This window comes from Danio aesculapii, chromosome 18 (assembly GCF_903798145.1).
Source record: "Danio aesculapii chromosome 18, fDanAes4.1, whole genome shotgun sequence".
NCBI lineage: Eukaryota > Metazoa > Chordata > Actinopteri > Cypriniformes > Danionidae > Danio > Danio aesculapii.
Window position 1 is genome coordinate 37,474,169 of NC_079452.1, and position 15,693 is coordinate 37,489,861.

General features: G+C 35.0%; 1 protein-coding gene across 3 annotated transcripts in view; it reads left to right on the forward strand.

The window, feature by feature from the left end:
• Nucleotides 1-15,693, forward strand: part of mical3a (microtubule associated monooxygenase, calponin and LIM domain containing 3a) — a 143,379-nt gene that overhangs the window by 109,631 nt on the left and 18,055 nt on the right. The window contains exons 40-44 of one of the 3 annotated variants that reach the window (XM_056478611.1): nucleotides 746-796; nucleotides 3,974-4,081; nucleotides 4,205-4,298; nucleotides 6,017-6,067; nucleotides 6,665-6,715. In XM_056478611.1, coding sequence (XP_056334586.1) covers nucleotides 746-796; nucleotides 3,974-4,081; nucleotides 4,205-4,298; nucleotides 6,017-6,067; nucleotides 6,665-6,715 — 355 coding nt within the window. The remainder of the gene's footprint in view (nucleotides 1-745; nucleotides 797-3,973; nucleotides 4,082-4,204; nucleotides 4,299-6,016; nucleotides 6,068-6,664; nucleotides 6,716-15,693) is intronic. The other 2 variants (XM_056478610.1, XM_056478612.1) reach the window with 2 other exon arrangements.

The following is a 15,693-nucleotide window of genomic DNA, read 5'->3' on the forward strand; positions in this document are numbered from 1 at the left end:
ATGGCATAACTCCTTGCATACGTTCGTTATTAATGGGAAAACGATATACTGTATAACCATTTTGTTGATTGAGAAGATGCGCGGCACACATTTACATATTTATCTAAAATAAAGCTGTTTAGCATCGAAGGCAGCATTAGCATGTTTGCTAACAGTACATCACTGCTGAGGTATTTCAAACTTCTATTTACCTCCAAACAAAGAAAAGAAATTGCTTTGAGTATATCGAGGCCTTCTGAGTGCAGAGGTTGTGACACAGGTAGTTTGTGTTTGATTTGTTGTATGTTGTTAAATTAATTTACTACATTTTTTTTATCTAAGTTATGGTTTAGTAACTGATGCATTCATGTGTTTTAAATTATATTCTCACCCTCTAGCAAGTCTTTTAGAGAAAACTCGGTCCAAAATGAACTAATGCCACACCTGCTAGTTGCAAGTGAAAACTTTGAGCCAAACATTTAGTACTAGATTTGCTGGTAATGTGTTGAATATTTCAAGTGAGTGTGTTCCCAAATGTTGGTTGGCGAGTGTTAATTTTGGACCCTGATAATTATTGTGTTGCACCAAAACACAGTCACATTAATTTGTACTTGTGTACTCATCCCCCAGCATCCTTAAATGTTTAATCTTGTGTTTGTATGTTGTCGTAGAATCCTGATTTGACTTAATTGTACATTAACCCATCTAATCGCATTGTTATTGTTTTGTTTGTTTTTCCTTTTGTCAATTTATTTCTTTTTTTAAGTCTGTTTATGTACCTCATGCATTGGCGTTCAAGAGATCATATGCCACAAAGGTAGTGTGTTCATTCATTTCCACTGGTCTACCCGTTTTACGCATGTCATACCACACGTCGTGGCTAACCCCCTGTCTGTTATTGTTGGTCCAAATGTTTTTTGTTCTTTATTTTATTACTAACCATTATCTGCAGCATGGTGAAGGCTGAAGCACCCCCTTTCTGCTGGAGGATGTAACCGCATCAAATGATAAACTCAAAAGGCTTTCTGGCTGTTGACCTATGCATACTATTTTCTACGCTGTGTAGCTCACTGGTTTAAATGCGACCTGTTTTTCTGATTTCATAACTTTTACTAGACTCTTGAAGCATCTACAAATTCAAGGTTTTATTCTGTCTTTGTCTGTCTTGCACCTTATTTGTTGACTCAATGCAAAATACTGAGATACACAAAGAAAACAATGGCAAATGACATTAGCCAATGCTTTTGTTCTATCTGTCTGTCTGTCTGTCTGTCTATCCATCTATCCATCTATCATTTTATCTAGCGCTCTTTTTATCATTTTATCTATTTTTCTATTCTTCTATCTGTCTATCCTTCTATTGTTCTGATTATTGTTCTGTCTATCATTGTATCTTTTGTCACCCATCTATTGCACTTCACTCCATCCATCATTCTGTCTATCTATCTATCCATCCATTCATCCATCCATCCATCCATCTATCATTCTGTCTTGTTCCAGTCATCCATCATACTGTATTTTGTTCCATCCATTCATCCATCAGTCTGTCTTTTCTTCCATCCATCCATCCATCCATTTGTCTATAATTCTGTTTTGTTCTATCCATCCATCCATCATACTGTATTTTGTTCCATCCATTCATCCATCAGTCTGTCTTTTCTTCCATCCATCCATCCATTTGTCTATCATTCTGTTTTGTTCTATCCATCCATCCATCATACTGTATTTTGTTCCATCCATTCATCCTTTCATTCATCATTCTGTCTTTTGTTCAATCCACCCATCATTCCATCTTTTGTTCCATCCATCTGTTGCTCCATCCATCCATCATCCATCTGTTGCTCCATCCATCCATTCATCCATCCATCTGTTGCTCCATCCATCTATCCATCCTTTTCTCCATCTGTCCGTCCATGCTTTCAATCATTCATCCATCCATTCACTGCTCCATCCATCTGTCAATCCATCCATCTGTTGCTCCGTCCATCCATCCATCCATCCATCCATCCATCCATCCATCCATCCATCCATCCATCCATCCATCCATACATCCATACATCCATACATCCATACATCCATACATCCATCCATACATCCATCCATACATCCATCCATACATCCATCCATACATACATACATACATACATACATACATACATACATACATACATACATACATACATACATACATCTGTTACTTCATCCATTCATTGGTCTCTCCATCCATCTGTTTTTCCAACAGTTGTTCCATCAGACTCTGGCTCTATCTATCCATCCATCTGTTGCTCCTTCCATCCTTCTCTCCACCTGTTGCACCATCCATCCGTCTATCTGTTGCTCCATCCACCTGCTGCTCTATCCATCCATCCCTCCCCTTGTTGCTCCATCCATCTGTCCCTCCACCTGTTGCTCCATCCATCCATCTGTTCATCCACCTGTTGCTCCATCCATCCGTCTCTATCTGTTGCTCCATCCATCTGTCTATCTATCTGTTGCTCCATCTATCCATCTCTCTTATCTGTAACTCCATCTATCCGTCTCTATCTGTTGCTCCATCTATCCGTCTCTATCTGTTGCTCCATCTATCCATCTTTTTATCTGTTGCTCCATCCATCCATCCGTCTATATTTGTTGCTCCATCCATCCATCTCCCTCCGTTGTCTCTTCATCTGTTGCTCCATCCATCCATCCTTCTCTATCTGTTGCTCCATCCATCTTCCTCCTTCTGTCTCTCCATCTGTTGCTTTATCCATTCATCTCCATCCTTCTGTCCCTCCACCTGTTGCTCCATCCATCTCTATCTGTTGCTTCATCCATCCATCCATCTCCATCCTTTGTGTCTCAATCTGTTGCTCCATCCATTTCCATCCTTCTACCTCTCCATCTGTTGCTCCATCTATCTCCATCCTTCTGTCTCTCCATCCATCGCTCCATTTATCATTATATCACTCCTACGTTACTCTATTTCATTGGCTCTCCTTTTCTTTCACACAAATCTATTGGTCTGTCATCCTATCCATGGCTCAGTTGCTCTATTTGTCGCTCTCTCTCTGTTCCTCTATCACTTCTCCTCCCTATCTGTTGCTATGTCTGTCGCTGTAACTATTTGTCACTCTATTTCTTTGTCTGTTGCTCAATAAATGAGTCATCTATCTATTGTTCTAGTCTGCAAATGGACAGTTTGTTTGCACATGATTTAAAGTTGTTTGAGATGAAGCGCTTAACTACATTTATTTCACTGAATTTCTCAAGGAAGAAAGTATATTCTGTATAGGTATATTGTGTGATATATACAGTATTAAAGTACATATGCCGAATCATTACTGTAATATAAATCACTTCTGAACAGCCCCACACAGAATCTGCACCCACATACTTTTGAGTCCATCATTCAATCTAATGTTCTTCTTATGTAAATGTGTGTAAATATAGATTTATTCAGTTTTTTTTTCATATTAACTGATATTATTTAATATTATTGAATAATATGCAAATATATGCAAATGTTTAGATGATTTATGTACAATACTTTAGTTTGCAAAGTAATATGTTCTGCCTTTTAGTAGATATATCACATGAGAGACTTGCTTTGTTTACCAAACAAGTGGTTCTAATTGGATTTGCACTGCATCTTAAATAAATGTAAAAAAAAAAGAAGATATTATTTAATGCGTTAAGTTAGTCACTCGAAGTCATTCAGCATAAATCTGAAGATTTTGTACAGAATTGCACAGACATAGTCTGGCTGGCCCTGCTCATGACATGAACTTATACTTCCAAAATAGCATCTAGTGTTATTTAATTCAGATGTACTTTAGGCTGTTGTACCAGTAGCTCAGCTTTGCTGGTAGGTCGTGTTTTAGACTCTGCTGTAGACATATTACTCAGACCCCTGCTGTAGACACCCGTAAGACTACAGGCAAAGATCCGTTTATAACTGGCTTGAACGTACGCTACAGGAATACAGGATCTGACTTCTAATTTCCTTTTGCAGAAGACATACACGGAGGAGGAACTGAACGCCAAGCTGACAAGAAGAGTACAGAAAGCTGCACGGAGGCAGGCCAAGCAGGAGGAGCTCAAGAGACTTCACAGAGCTCAGGTGAAAGCCTACTAATGACTGTTTTTTTTTTCGCATGAGGTTGTCAGAAAGTTGAATTTCAGCCATCATCACGCAGCATAATAGAGTGTGAAATCAACCAGACGCTGCTTTCTGATTCCTCAGATGATTCAGAGGCAGCTGGAGCAGGTGGAAGAGAAACAGAGGCAGTTAGAGGAGAGAGGCGTCGCGGTGGAAAAGGCACTGCGAGGGGAAGCAGGTATCTCTGTCTTTCAGGCTTACTACTTTTACAAATGTTTCCTCAGAAGGGTTAAAACCTCAGAGCAGACTTTCGTATCTCAGGCTTTTCTTCATTTATTTTGACCTTGAGGTCAGAGCGCTGCTTGCTGTTCTTTCTAGCATTAAACTACATTACAGACTTAAAGTAAAATGATCTTTATGCTTTATTGTTTATGCATAAGGCATACTTTGACTTTTGCTGTTTTGTTAACTTGGGTTAGTAGTTTTTTATATACAAACCTTTTCCGTAAGTCTGTTTCTCATTATTTTGTCTTTGACACATTTCTATAATAAAAATAAATATTATTTAAATCTATTAATACTAAAGAATTGCTCCTGCCAGGAAAATTGAAATCTGTCCTAGCAATATGTTTTTAAAACTTTATTCGTAATTTTTTGGTGAGAGGAATGATATGAATATATGTTTACGAGTTAAAATAATGAATCTTCATTTTTATTTTTTATATTGTAGAAGTAAAAAATTTTAATTATTACTTATTTAGTAATGATCTTAGCTGTTATTGTAGCAACACAGGATTTTGATAGCCAATTGTTATGAGTGACTTAATGTAAAAAGATTTATTTTTTTTAATCAGCACACTGCCACTTTAGCTCTCAAAATGTTTTTAAATTAACAACGTTTCGACCTACATGGTCTTCATCCGGTTCAACCTGCATTTGAGAATCCTAGATGTGCGCACTTTTCTGTTTCTTGGTTGCCTAGTTTAATGTAAAACACAAATAAAATATGACATGTACAGTAGTCCACATTTAAAGTGGATCAAAAAGGCTTTTCAAATATTGTCCTAAAACATGAATGGGTGTTGTTGACTACTTTTAGGCTAATTTGATTAAAGGCTTTAATCCACTTCAAATGTTGACTACTGTATATACACTGTAAAACCCAACAGTCAACTTTATCAAATGAAATGAGTGTAGTTAACTCAGAATTTACTGAAAGTTAATTCTACTCAATTGAAAATAGTTTTGAACTCAGTGTTGAAGGTAATGAGTTAAATATATACCTCATTACTTCAACTCAAATGGAGGAAGTTCACAGTAATCCTATAGATAAGTTTTTTTTAACTCAAATGATTTGTAGCAATCGGTTTCCTCAAATGTTTTGAGTTGCCTTAACTTATTGGGTTTTACATTACTCAGTTCTCTTTATTTATTCTGTTTTAATGTGCTCAAATTGCTTCGTTTACTCAAATGGATTAAGTTCACAGTACTCATTTGGATTAGTTTTTGAACCTAAATGGTTTTGTTGCAATCAGTGTAAAAACTCTTATACCAGCCCATGCACAATTGTAATTACATTACAACATCGATGCTGTTAAAGGAACCTTATCAATTTAAAAATAGTCATGTTAAACTTTCACCAGAAGTTTACCGTTGCCTGAGAAACACTACCTGTGAATGTTTCCCATTGGCTATTAAAACCTGTGTTTTCTACAATTTCAGCTAACATAATTACTAGAACCTTATGTTTTATACAATAAAAGAAAAAAACAGTCCTGTTGCAAAATGTGAATGGTAAATATTGACAAAAGGATTCAACTGTGTGATTTTCAAACAGGCTAATCAAGCCAGTAGAACGCAATTGATAAGTTTGCACTTAATGCTTCTTTCTCCCCTCCATCCCAATCTTTTCTATGTAGTGTTTCTTAATCTCTTTTATCCTTTACTCTCTCTAAGGGTTGTATAAAGGTTCTAACGTTAGTCCAAAACAGCGTAAGAGACGCTCAGGTGAAAACTTAGGTGTTGTAGTCGTCTCCGCGTACCGTACCATCCTCATCCTGAGCATCGTCTCTCCTGGTGTCTCCTCATGTGTGCGTCAACTGCATGACCCGTCAGTTTGTTCACACCAAACATAGATTTGTGTGCCATCTAACTGGATGTGGTCCAGTATAAATGACAGAGGATAATCTTCTAGGCACCCTTTTTTAAGTCACTCCCTAAATGCTCTCTATTCATGGTTTGTTGTTTGTTTAGCATAGTATATTTGCAAGCTCTACAGATTACCCATAGCATAAATGATTAAACACACCATATGCATTGAAAAGCAGACATACTGTAGATGACTGACTGGGATTAAAAGAACAAGCTTTTCCCATGAGTTTCCCCAGTGCTACAAATCTATGTGCCCATCTACCATTACGGGACATGCAGTGTAAATACGATTAACTACATGTGTTTAAACAGCAATAACAAGTTGTAATGAGTGTGCATTTGGCGTACCTTGCTGTGTGAGAGTGTGCGTTTGTGTGCAACATATGCATGACCTGAAGCTACTGGCTGTGCCTGTGTGTGCAGTAACATGTTTCTAATATATCCTTATTGTAGACTATTGGGGAGAGTCTAATTACAGTGAGATCCTGGATTTGCATCTGGGCGGTATGTATTTCAAATCTGTTGCTTGAAATGGACTAACATCTAACGCCCTCACTTTCCCCCCCTGTACTTACTGAAGCCTGTCTCCCTTATATTGACTGCCTCTGCCTTAATATTCTCACAATTGCTCATGTAGTACCATCTAATAAAATTTCAATGCATTTAATAGAATTTATATGTATTATTAAATGTTTGTAGTATTTAATTGAATTTACATTTATTTTAGATTTATAGATTCATTTTTATTAATTGTTGCTTATTTGATTGGTCCATTTTTGTACATATTAATGTACTTTACAAATATATATACATATATATATATATATATATATATATATATATTTATTTATATATATTTATATATATATATATATATATATATATATATATATATATATATATATATATATATATATATATATATATTTTTTTTTTTTTTTTTATTATTTTTATTTATTTATTTATTCATTTATTTTATTTTTTTTATTTAATGTCATTAATCAGTACAGTTATTCATATCTAAACTGAACACAAATTCTAGAATTTTTCCCAAATTGCTTGCTTACAAATCGCCCTGCCATCATAATCGCTCATAATCTTAGGGCGCAAACTATTAATTCTTCCATTAATTTATGGGCCTCCAAAATCCAAGAAGGGATAGTTTACCCAAAAATGAAAATTTACTCATTTTTTTTCTTAATTCTTTGAACACTAAAGCATTTGTTTTGGAGAAAGATGGAAACCTGTAACCATTGACTTCCACAGTAGGAAAAACAAATGCCAGTGCTTCCCACACATAGACTTTACTTGGGCGGGCTGCCCAAAGACATTTGGAGATTTGGTGACATTTATTTTCTTATTATTATCATCCTTTACACTGTTTTTGTATCCGCACAATAGCAAAGCATCCGTGAGCGATTAACTAGTGGAAAGTCTTCTCTCGCCTTACACGTTTCCTACTTCTTGTTGTGTGAGCGAGAACTGTAAACACTCTCACAGACAGTCTCACGTGCTCTGCAGAGACCCACAGATACACGCCTTTTTGGGACTTAAAAATGCGTCCGTCCGGGGTTTCTAAATCTCCTCAAATGTCCGGGATTCACCTTTTGGTTTCAATTTTTTTTATTTATTTATTATTTTTAATTTTTATTTTTGTATTTTTTTTAAGCCGTCACCATTCGTCATTTTTATTTTAAACCTGATTAAATTTAGCTTTGCTTCGCAGCTGACAGCGCGTGCACAGCCGCAAAACAGAGAGAAACATTATATAATTAATTACTTGATCTAAGCGACTAAGAGAGGACGAAATTACATCTAAACTGGCTGCAAATGTTAGTACACCGTTAGAAATGAATAATTAACTCATTTGCCTTATTTAAATGACCAACACGTTTTATTCTTGTAATTATTCCTTGTAATTATATCCACTATGTCATTTATTTATCATTTGCTGTATATATATTGTATATATATATGTATATTAATTTGATGATGTTGATATATTACATATCAGTGCTTCACACAGGTTTGTAATATAATTGGGGTGGTAGCCGGATTGAAACACAACTTTTACCCACAACACATAAATGATCAACTACATCCAACAAACAAGAAAATTATGTGATTTTAATTTTTTTTTAACTATATTTTTATTTATTATGACACAGTTCTACACCTTTTCAATGGGTTAAAGTTATTTTAAAACGGCTGTTGAAATAAAAGAAATCCTCAATTTCTCTTTCACGCTCTCTCTTACAGAAATGAAGAGACAATATTGCTAAAAATGTTTAAATAATTACTAAAATAAAGTGTAGATTATTTAAATAAGGCAAATTAGTTGATTAGCCATTTCTAATGGTATACAAATATTTAGCAGCCAGTATATTTGGTTCTCTCCGAGTATAGTAAAGTTTATCTGAGTTGTTTATTAAATGATTAATCATTTAATGTTTCTCTCGCGGCTGTGCGCACGCAGTCACCTGCTAAAAGGTAATGCAAAAAGGCATTCAAATAACAGCAACTTTAGAAAGCGAAAGTAAAACCTAAATCCTGGACATTTTAGAAGATTAGAAGAAACTACGGCTGGACGCATTTTGCCACAAAAGGGTCTGCAGAGCACAGTGAGATTGTCTGAGTGTTGACTAGAGTGTTCCTACAGCACCAGCAGTAGGAAACGTGTGGAGCGAGAGAAGATTTTCCACTGATTAATCAGTCGCAAATGTTTGGCTTTCTTTGGCGGTTACAAAAAAGTGTAAAAGGATGATAATAATAGTATTATTCATGTGTCACCACCAAATATACTTAAGGCTGTTAAAATACCTGGGCGGCCCGCCCAAGTAACGTCTATGTGTGGGAAGCACTGCATATTTTATACATATCTAACATGCTTTGGCAATACTGTACAAAATGTCAGCAGCAGATTTTACCTGTCAGTGGGTGCACATGGCTCCTGAATAGAATAAAAGTAGAACAAATAGCGGATTTCTCTTTTTATTTCAACAGACTTCAACCAATTTAAAAGAAACCTTGTATAATAAATAAAAAAATAAACATATTGTTAAAAATTACTTTTTTGTTGCATGTAGTTAACCATGTGCCGTGGGTCAATCTGGCTACCACAGCAAGTATATTTCAAACCTGTGGTAAGCACTAATACTATGGGTATACAGGTTTTCAGCATTTTTCTAAATATCTTCTTTTGTGTTCAACAGCAGAAAGAAACCCATAAAGATTTGAAACAAGTAAAGGATGTGACTGTTTTATTTTTGGGTGAACGGTCCCTTTAAATCAAACACATAGATTGCAATAGCTTGTAATATTGATTAAGCCCCTCCCCTCTAGCCTTTTATAGAGCCAGTGACTCACTGCTTACCTTGCCAACAGCTTTCATATCTTCCTCCCATACCTGCTCAGTTGCATAGGGGCCCCAGACCCTGAGAGACCCCAGTGTTTAGCATCATTCATAAACGTGACTGATGCCTTCATGTGTGGTTCGTCTTCACCTTGTTCCCAAACCTTACATCTCACACTGTGGATTTTTTGCTTGTTTGAATGAGTGTGTTTGTCTTGTGGTGTTTTCATTGATCGTACTGTGAAGTTACCGACAAGCCATGCCAAAACCCCCCCTACGCAGACAGGAGATCGCGTGGAGCTCTGTTTGTGACGATGCATAAATTATCAATTGTTTGTTAAAGGACGTTGAGGCATTGTTTAAACCATCCTGTCAATCTTTTTCAACGCAACTTAGTAGAAAATATTTGTAATGAATATTCTGGTGGCTATTTTATGTTTATGGGTATTTACATATGCGTACAAAGGTAAGTACAACATTTTTTTTTTTTTATTAAAACAAAATTCTAATACAACCCAAACTTAATTTTGTAACATTTCTATGTAACTTTGTAGCACTGTACCCAATAACTGCTACATTTTCTTTCATTTCATAAACAGTTGCACAGAGATTAAGTGACTTGCATGCAATCTGTGCACTTGGATTGACGTTCCTGTAAAAGTGAAGGTTTTTTCCCTCCATCACAATCTAGTTGGTGACAGACCTGTGAACAGTTGGTAGATTTCCTGTAATCCTAGCTTAAAACACTTTGCGCAATTACTGTCAGTGTTCTGAAGCCATTATTTGGCTGCTGAACTTGGTCTTCACATCCAAAACAATACAGTTGTCCTCGTTTTTCTTACCAATTAAAAAAAAGACTAAAACTTTATAAAGCTGTTGTTGTTTTCAGTGCAACTTTGCATCAGTGTGCGTTTGATTATGGCCTGTTTAATGTGGGTCTTTCCATGCATTAGAATGCAAGCTTGTTGCTTTTTTTTCGTGGATAATTGGCTTCAGATTCTTCCCATAACTACAGAGGTTGAGCCAGCGATTTGAGGCTTAAAGGGGATAGTTCATCCAAAATTGAAGTGTCGTCATTTAATCGCCCTTTTCTTGTTCCAAACCTATTAGGGTTTCTTTATTCTATTAAACACTGGGCAATATTAGATAAAAATTGGAAGTCTTTGGAAACATGACTGTATTTTAAAATTCAATGTAATAATTTTTATCATTATTATTATATACGCACATGCACAGTGGTAAAAAATGTATTTTTTAATATAAATAGTATTGTATTTTATTTTATTATTTATTTAATTGTCTCTGTTAAAGGACATTCTGAAATAGTATATAAGTTAATATTCTGTATTCTTTGCTGGGTTTTGTAATTAAATTGAAATCAATATAAATAAGGTTGGAAAAAAAAAACAGGGCAAGATAATTTTAATAATGCCTGAAATCTGTAACTGTTGTTTTCTATAGCATTTGTTTTTTTTCCTACTGTAGAAGTGATTTTTCAGCATTCTTCGAAATATCTACTTTAGTGTTCAACAGAAGAAAGAAACTCAAAGGTTTATAACCAATTGAGGGTTAGTATAGTATATTTAAGTAAATTTACAATGCAAAAATAATAATTTTTAGGTGAGCTATCCCATTAAGAGTAGTGTTTTATGCACATTAGATTGTACTTTTTTTATGTAGTGTCATTTTTTTAGTGTCATTTTACTTTAATACTTCTGTTAAACTCGAGCATATATTTTAAATTACCATTGTCTTCAATAGTAGCTGTTTTTTTCTACTGTAGAAGTCTGTTATTCTCAGCATTCTTCAAAATATTTTCTTTAGTGTTTAACAGAAGAAAGAAACTCAAAGTTTTATAACCAATTGAGGGTTAGTAAGTAAGAGGAGTGTTTTATGCACATTAGATTGTACTTTTTTCTATGGTGTCATTTTGTAGTGTCATTTTACTTTAATACTTCTGTTAAACACAATAGCATATATTTTAAATTACCTTTGTCTTCCATAGTAGCTGTTTTTTACTGTAGAAGCATTCTTCAAAATATTTTCTTTTAAGTATATTTACATTGCGAAAATATTAAAAAAAATATATGTCTTTAAGAGGAGTGTTTCATGCATGTTCCTTTGAAACATTTTTTTTCTAATATAAAGCCGTTTTAGTGTGTCCTTTTGTTTGAACACTTCTGTTAAAGACAAGAGAAGATATTTTCAATAAAGCCTGAAATCTGTAACTATTGATTTTCGTAGTATTTGTTTTTTTCCTATATGTAAGTAAGTGGTTTTCAGCACTCATCAGAATATCTGCTTTAGTGTTTAATAGAAGAAAGAAACTGATAAAGGTTTATAACCAGTTGAGGGTAATTAAGTAAATTTACAGTGCGTAATTATTTATTTTTGCTAAACAATTTCTTTAGGAGGAGTGTTTCATGCATATTAGATTGAAACTTCCTTTTTTTAATATAAAGCCCTGTTTAGTCTCCTTTTGCTTTAGCACATCTGTTAAAGACAAGAGAAGATATTTTAAATAAAGCCTGAAATCTGTAACCATTGATTCCCATAGTATTTGTTTTTTCCTACTATAGAAGTCAGTTTTCAGCATTCTTCAAAATATCTACTTTAGTGTTTAACAGAAGAACGAAACTCATAAAGGTTTATAACTAATTGAGGGTCAGTAAGTATATTTACAGTGCGTAAATGTTGATTTTTGGGTGAACTATCTCTTTAAAAGAACTGTTTTATGCATGCTAGCAAATATCAAATAGTGTCTTTTTGCTTTTACACAAGTGTTAATGAGGTCAGAATAAGGGACAGTCATGTAGAAAATCCAGCTGAGGTAAACCTTCAAATGAGTGCTAATTAGTATTAGCATTAGTGCTAATTAGTAGGAATGTCCGATGTTTGCAATCTACTATAATATTGTAACTGTTGTTTTTGCAGTGTGCAAGCTGCCATTGAGTATAAAGCTCACCTTGAAAAAAGCAAACAAAAACATGTCTTCAGCGCAGAGAAGCATTCACAAATACTAGCATCTGAGTGGGATTACTAATGCGATGTTGATTTTATACATCAGTGCAACAAACAAGTTAATACAGAGTGTTATTGTCTTAGTTGATCTGTTTCACCAATGAAATTAGTTCCAAACAAAGCCAGATCACATCTGTCTCAATTCACTTACTTTAATAACCTACTGTATGCTGTGCTTAGTATGTACTTTCTCATTAAAGATGCACATTTGGGTGTGTAGTGAAAACGTTGACAAGCTTTGGGACACACCACGACATTAAATGTGTTCTTTAATGGACACTTTGACGAGTAATTATGGGCATCCTTTCTTCATAAACTGGCCTGTCAATCATCTTGTCACTGTTAACATCCTCCATTTAAGTTAATTCAGTTTCATTTTCGCCATATTGGAGAGAAAAGGAGTAGCGCTGATATGCCTGTCATGGGTCTTTTAATGTGTAGACATCTGCTCATATTTTTGCATAATGTTGCATTTAAAGGTTAATGGTCAAACTTTGTTTTTCCAGATGCAATATAACATGGATTAAATTAAATATAATTTATGTTAAATGTTGATTAGTCACTCAGATATAACCCTTTATCTACTTTTACAGAAAAACATAAGCTTCATTTGTGCAATCACATTAATTAATGTCACGCTGCAAAAAAACAAAACTTTTCTTACTTAAATTTTTTGACTTGTTTGTAGTCCAAATATCTATGAATTCTTAAATCAAGTAGCATTTTCTGGACACACCAAACATATTGTCTTGTTTTAAGAAATAATATATCAATTTTTCCTTAAAAAAACAAGCAAAATAATCTAATCAAAAGATAAAAAAGATTATTTTGCTTACATCATTGGCAGATTATTTTGCTTGTTTTAAAGAAAAAGTCACTTAATTTTGGCATTATTTCTTAAAAAAAGACTTGATTTTTGTCTTATATTTTCAAATGCTTCTTGGTTTAAGAATTTTTAGATATTTGGTTTAAAAACAATACAAAAATATAATTAGGATTTCAGTGCACATGTAAAAGACATACACCCTATTCATAGTTTTTAACAATTTCTATTCACGTTTATGGCTTTGAACCAAATCATCCTCCAAATCATGATTGATTTTGGGTAATGTTAACTGTATGCGTGGATCAACACTTTAAAAATCAAATAAAAAGAAGTTGACCATCTGGTGAAATTTGGCACATACTTTTCAACACCCTATATTTTAATACACACTTATAGGCTCACATGCTACTTAGCATGGATAGTATGCACCTTGAGATACGTTATCAATTATGATATGGGGATGGTTATGATGGACATCCAGGGATTTTTAGGTTTAACCTCTCATTTGAAAGATGGCGTTCGCTGAGCAGTATAGAATCCCCATCAATATACCGGGGTGTTAGGACTAGGGTTGGGTACCGAAACCCGCTGCTGAATTTCGGTGCTTAATTTTGGTGCCACTGGTGCTGCGACAAGGACGTAAGAAGCATCAAGCGGTGCATCAAAGGCACACATAGGTACGTGTTGTCACACCATCTCTAAACATTTAATCCTAAACAACTTTGAGGAATACGGACAGGCGATGTCAGGCGTTTGTTCTTGTTGCTTAAGTAACGGACACATGCAACACACACAGTACAGCGCATTCAGTGAGCGAGGGCGACTCTCTTCAGATCAACACGCATGATCGCGTTCATCAAATTTGCTTAAACTAAGCGTTCTAAAGCGTATTTTACAAGCAATGATTCTGACACTGCAACGTGAAGCAGATGCTTAACAAAAGTTGCGTGTAAGGGGTAAACACGTCAAACTTAATGACACATTTGCGTCGCGATATGCAGAGGGTTTTTTCTTTCCATTTAACGTGCGGTATCAAATTCCATTAAAAGAGCACTTTTCCACCAGTCCCCGTGTCAACAAGCTTGCCCCATCCCAACCCCACCCCCTTTAGCCCCCCATTTTTGTGTCCAAATGCCACGGAGAAGCGTGCTCTAGGTGTCTCTCGGGCACTCGCTCACGCGCACTTGCTTTCTCTGTCATTACGGTGCTGCACGCAAAAGCTTAGTTCCCCGCATTCGTCAGAGGTTGACGCCCAAATTGACACAGGTAATAGCGATTTTTAACACCTTTAATGTAGGAAGTGCTCGGCTATGCAGAGACCATAATTATTCATAAATAGTGTACATATTTTTATGTTAGGAAATACAGTACTGAATTTACAAACAGTCGGCAAGTACCAAAGAACAGATGTAACGCAATCAAATGTAGTTTTCAGTCACACTCATGTAAGTCATATTCAACTCGTTTAGTTTTACCTTCATTCATTTTTGATTTCCGTCTTCAACACATGATTTATTTACAACACATTTTTAAACAATAGTTTAACTAACTAATTTCTAATATCTACTTTTTTATCTTCCCCATGGTGACAGTCAGTGCAAAACATTTTACTAGTTATATATAACATTTTACCCCCCCATAATTTCTTAATGCAAATCTTAAATTCATGCTAACCAACAAATGATCGAAGGAAATCTATTAATGCAATTCAAATATATAAAATATGAATTGATGTTTACTTTAAACTTAAATTATATTGTTCTATTATAATTTTTTCTAAAAGATTTTGTCAAGTAAAAGATTTTTCTAGAGTCATCCACCATAATTTTGTGGCTCAAAAGTATCAGACTGTTTTAAAAGTATCAATTTAGCACCAGTATCAAAATAATCCCAAACGATACCCAACCCTAGTTAGGACCCACACCGACCACATGTTGATCGTTCCATGCTGGTCTCACTAACATTACTTCTGGTAGCAACCTAGCTTTCCCATGTGGTCTCCCATCCAGGTACTGACCGGGCAAAGCTCTGCTTAGCTTCAGTGGCGACCATCTGAGAGTTGTAGAGAGCTAGCTGCCAGCCAATGTTTCATTGATTGTGTTAAATGTAAAAAGAATCACTTTAAAGTCCAATTATGCTGTTTAACTTTAAGAACAAGGACTGAGAGTTGCAGAGTTTAGTCTTGTCTCAATGTACAACAAAAACTTTACTAAATATTTGTTCATGCAAATCCAACTTGCCAGTTAGCATTGTTGCTTGCTAATAAGAAAGACAGAACATACA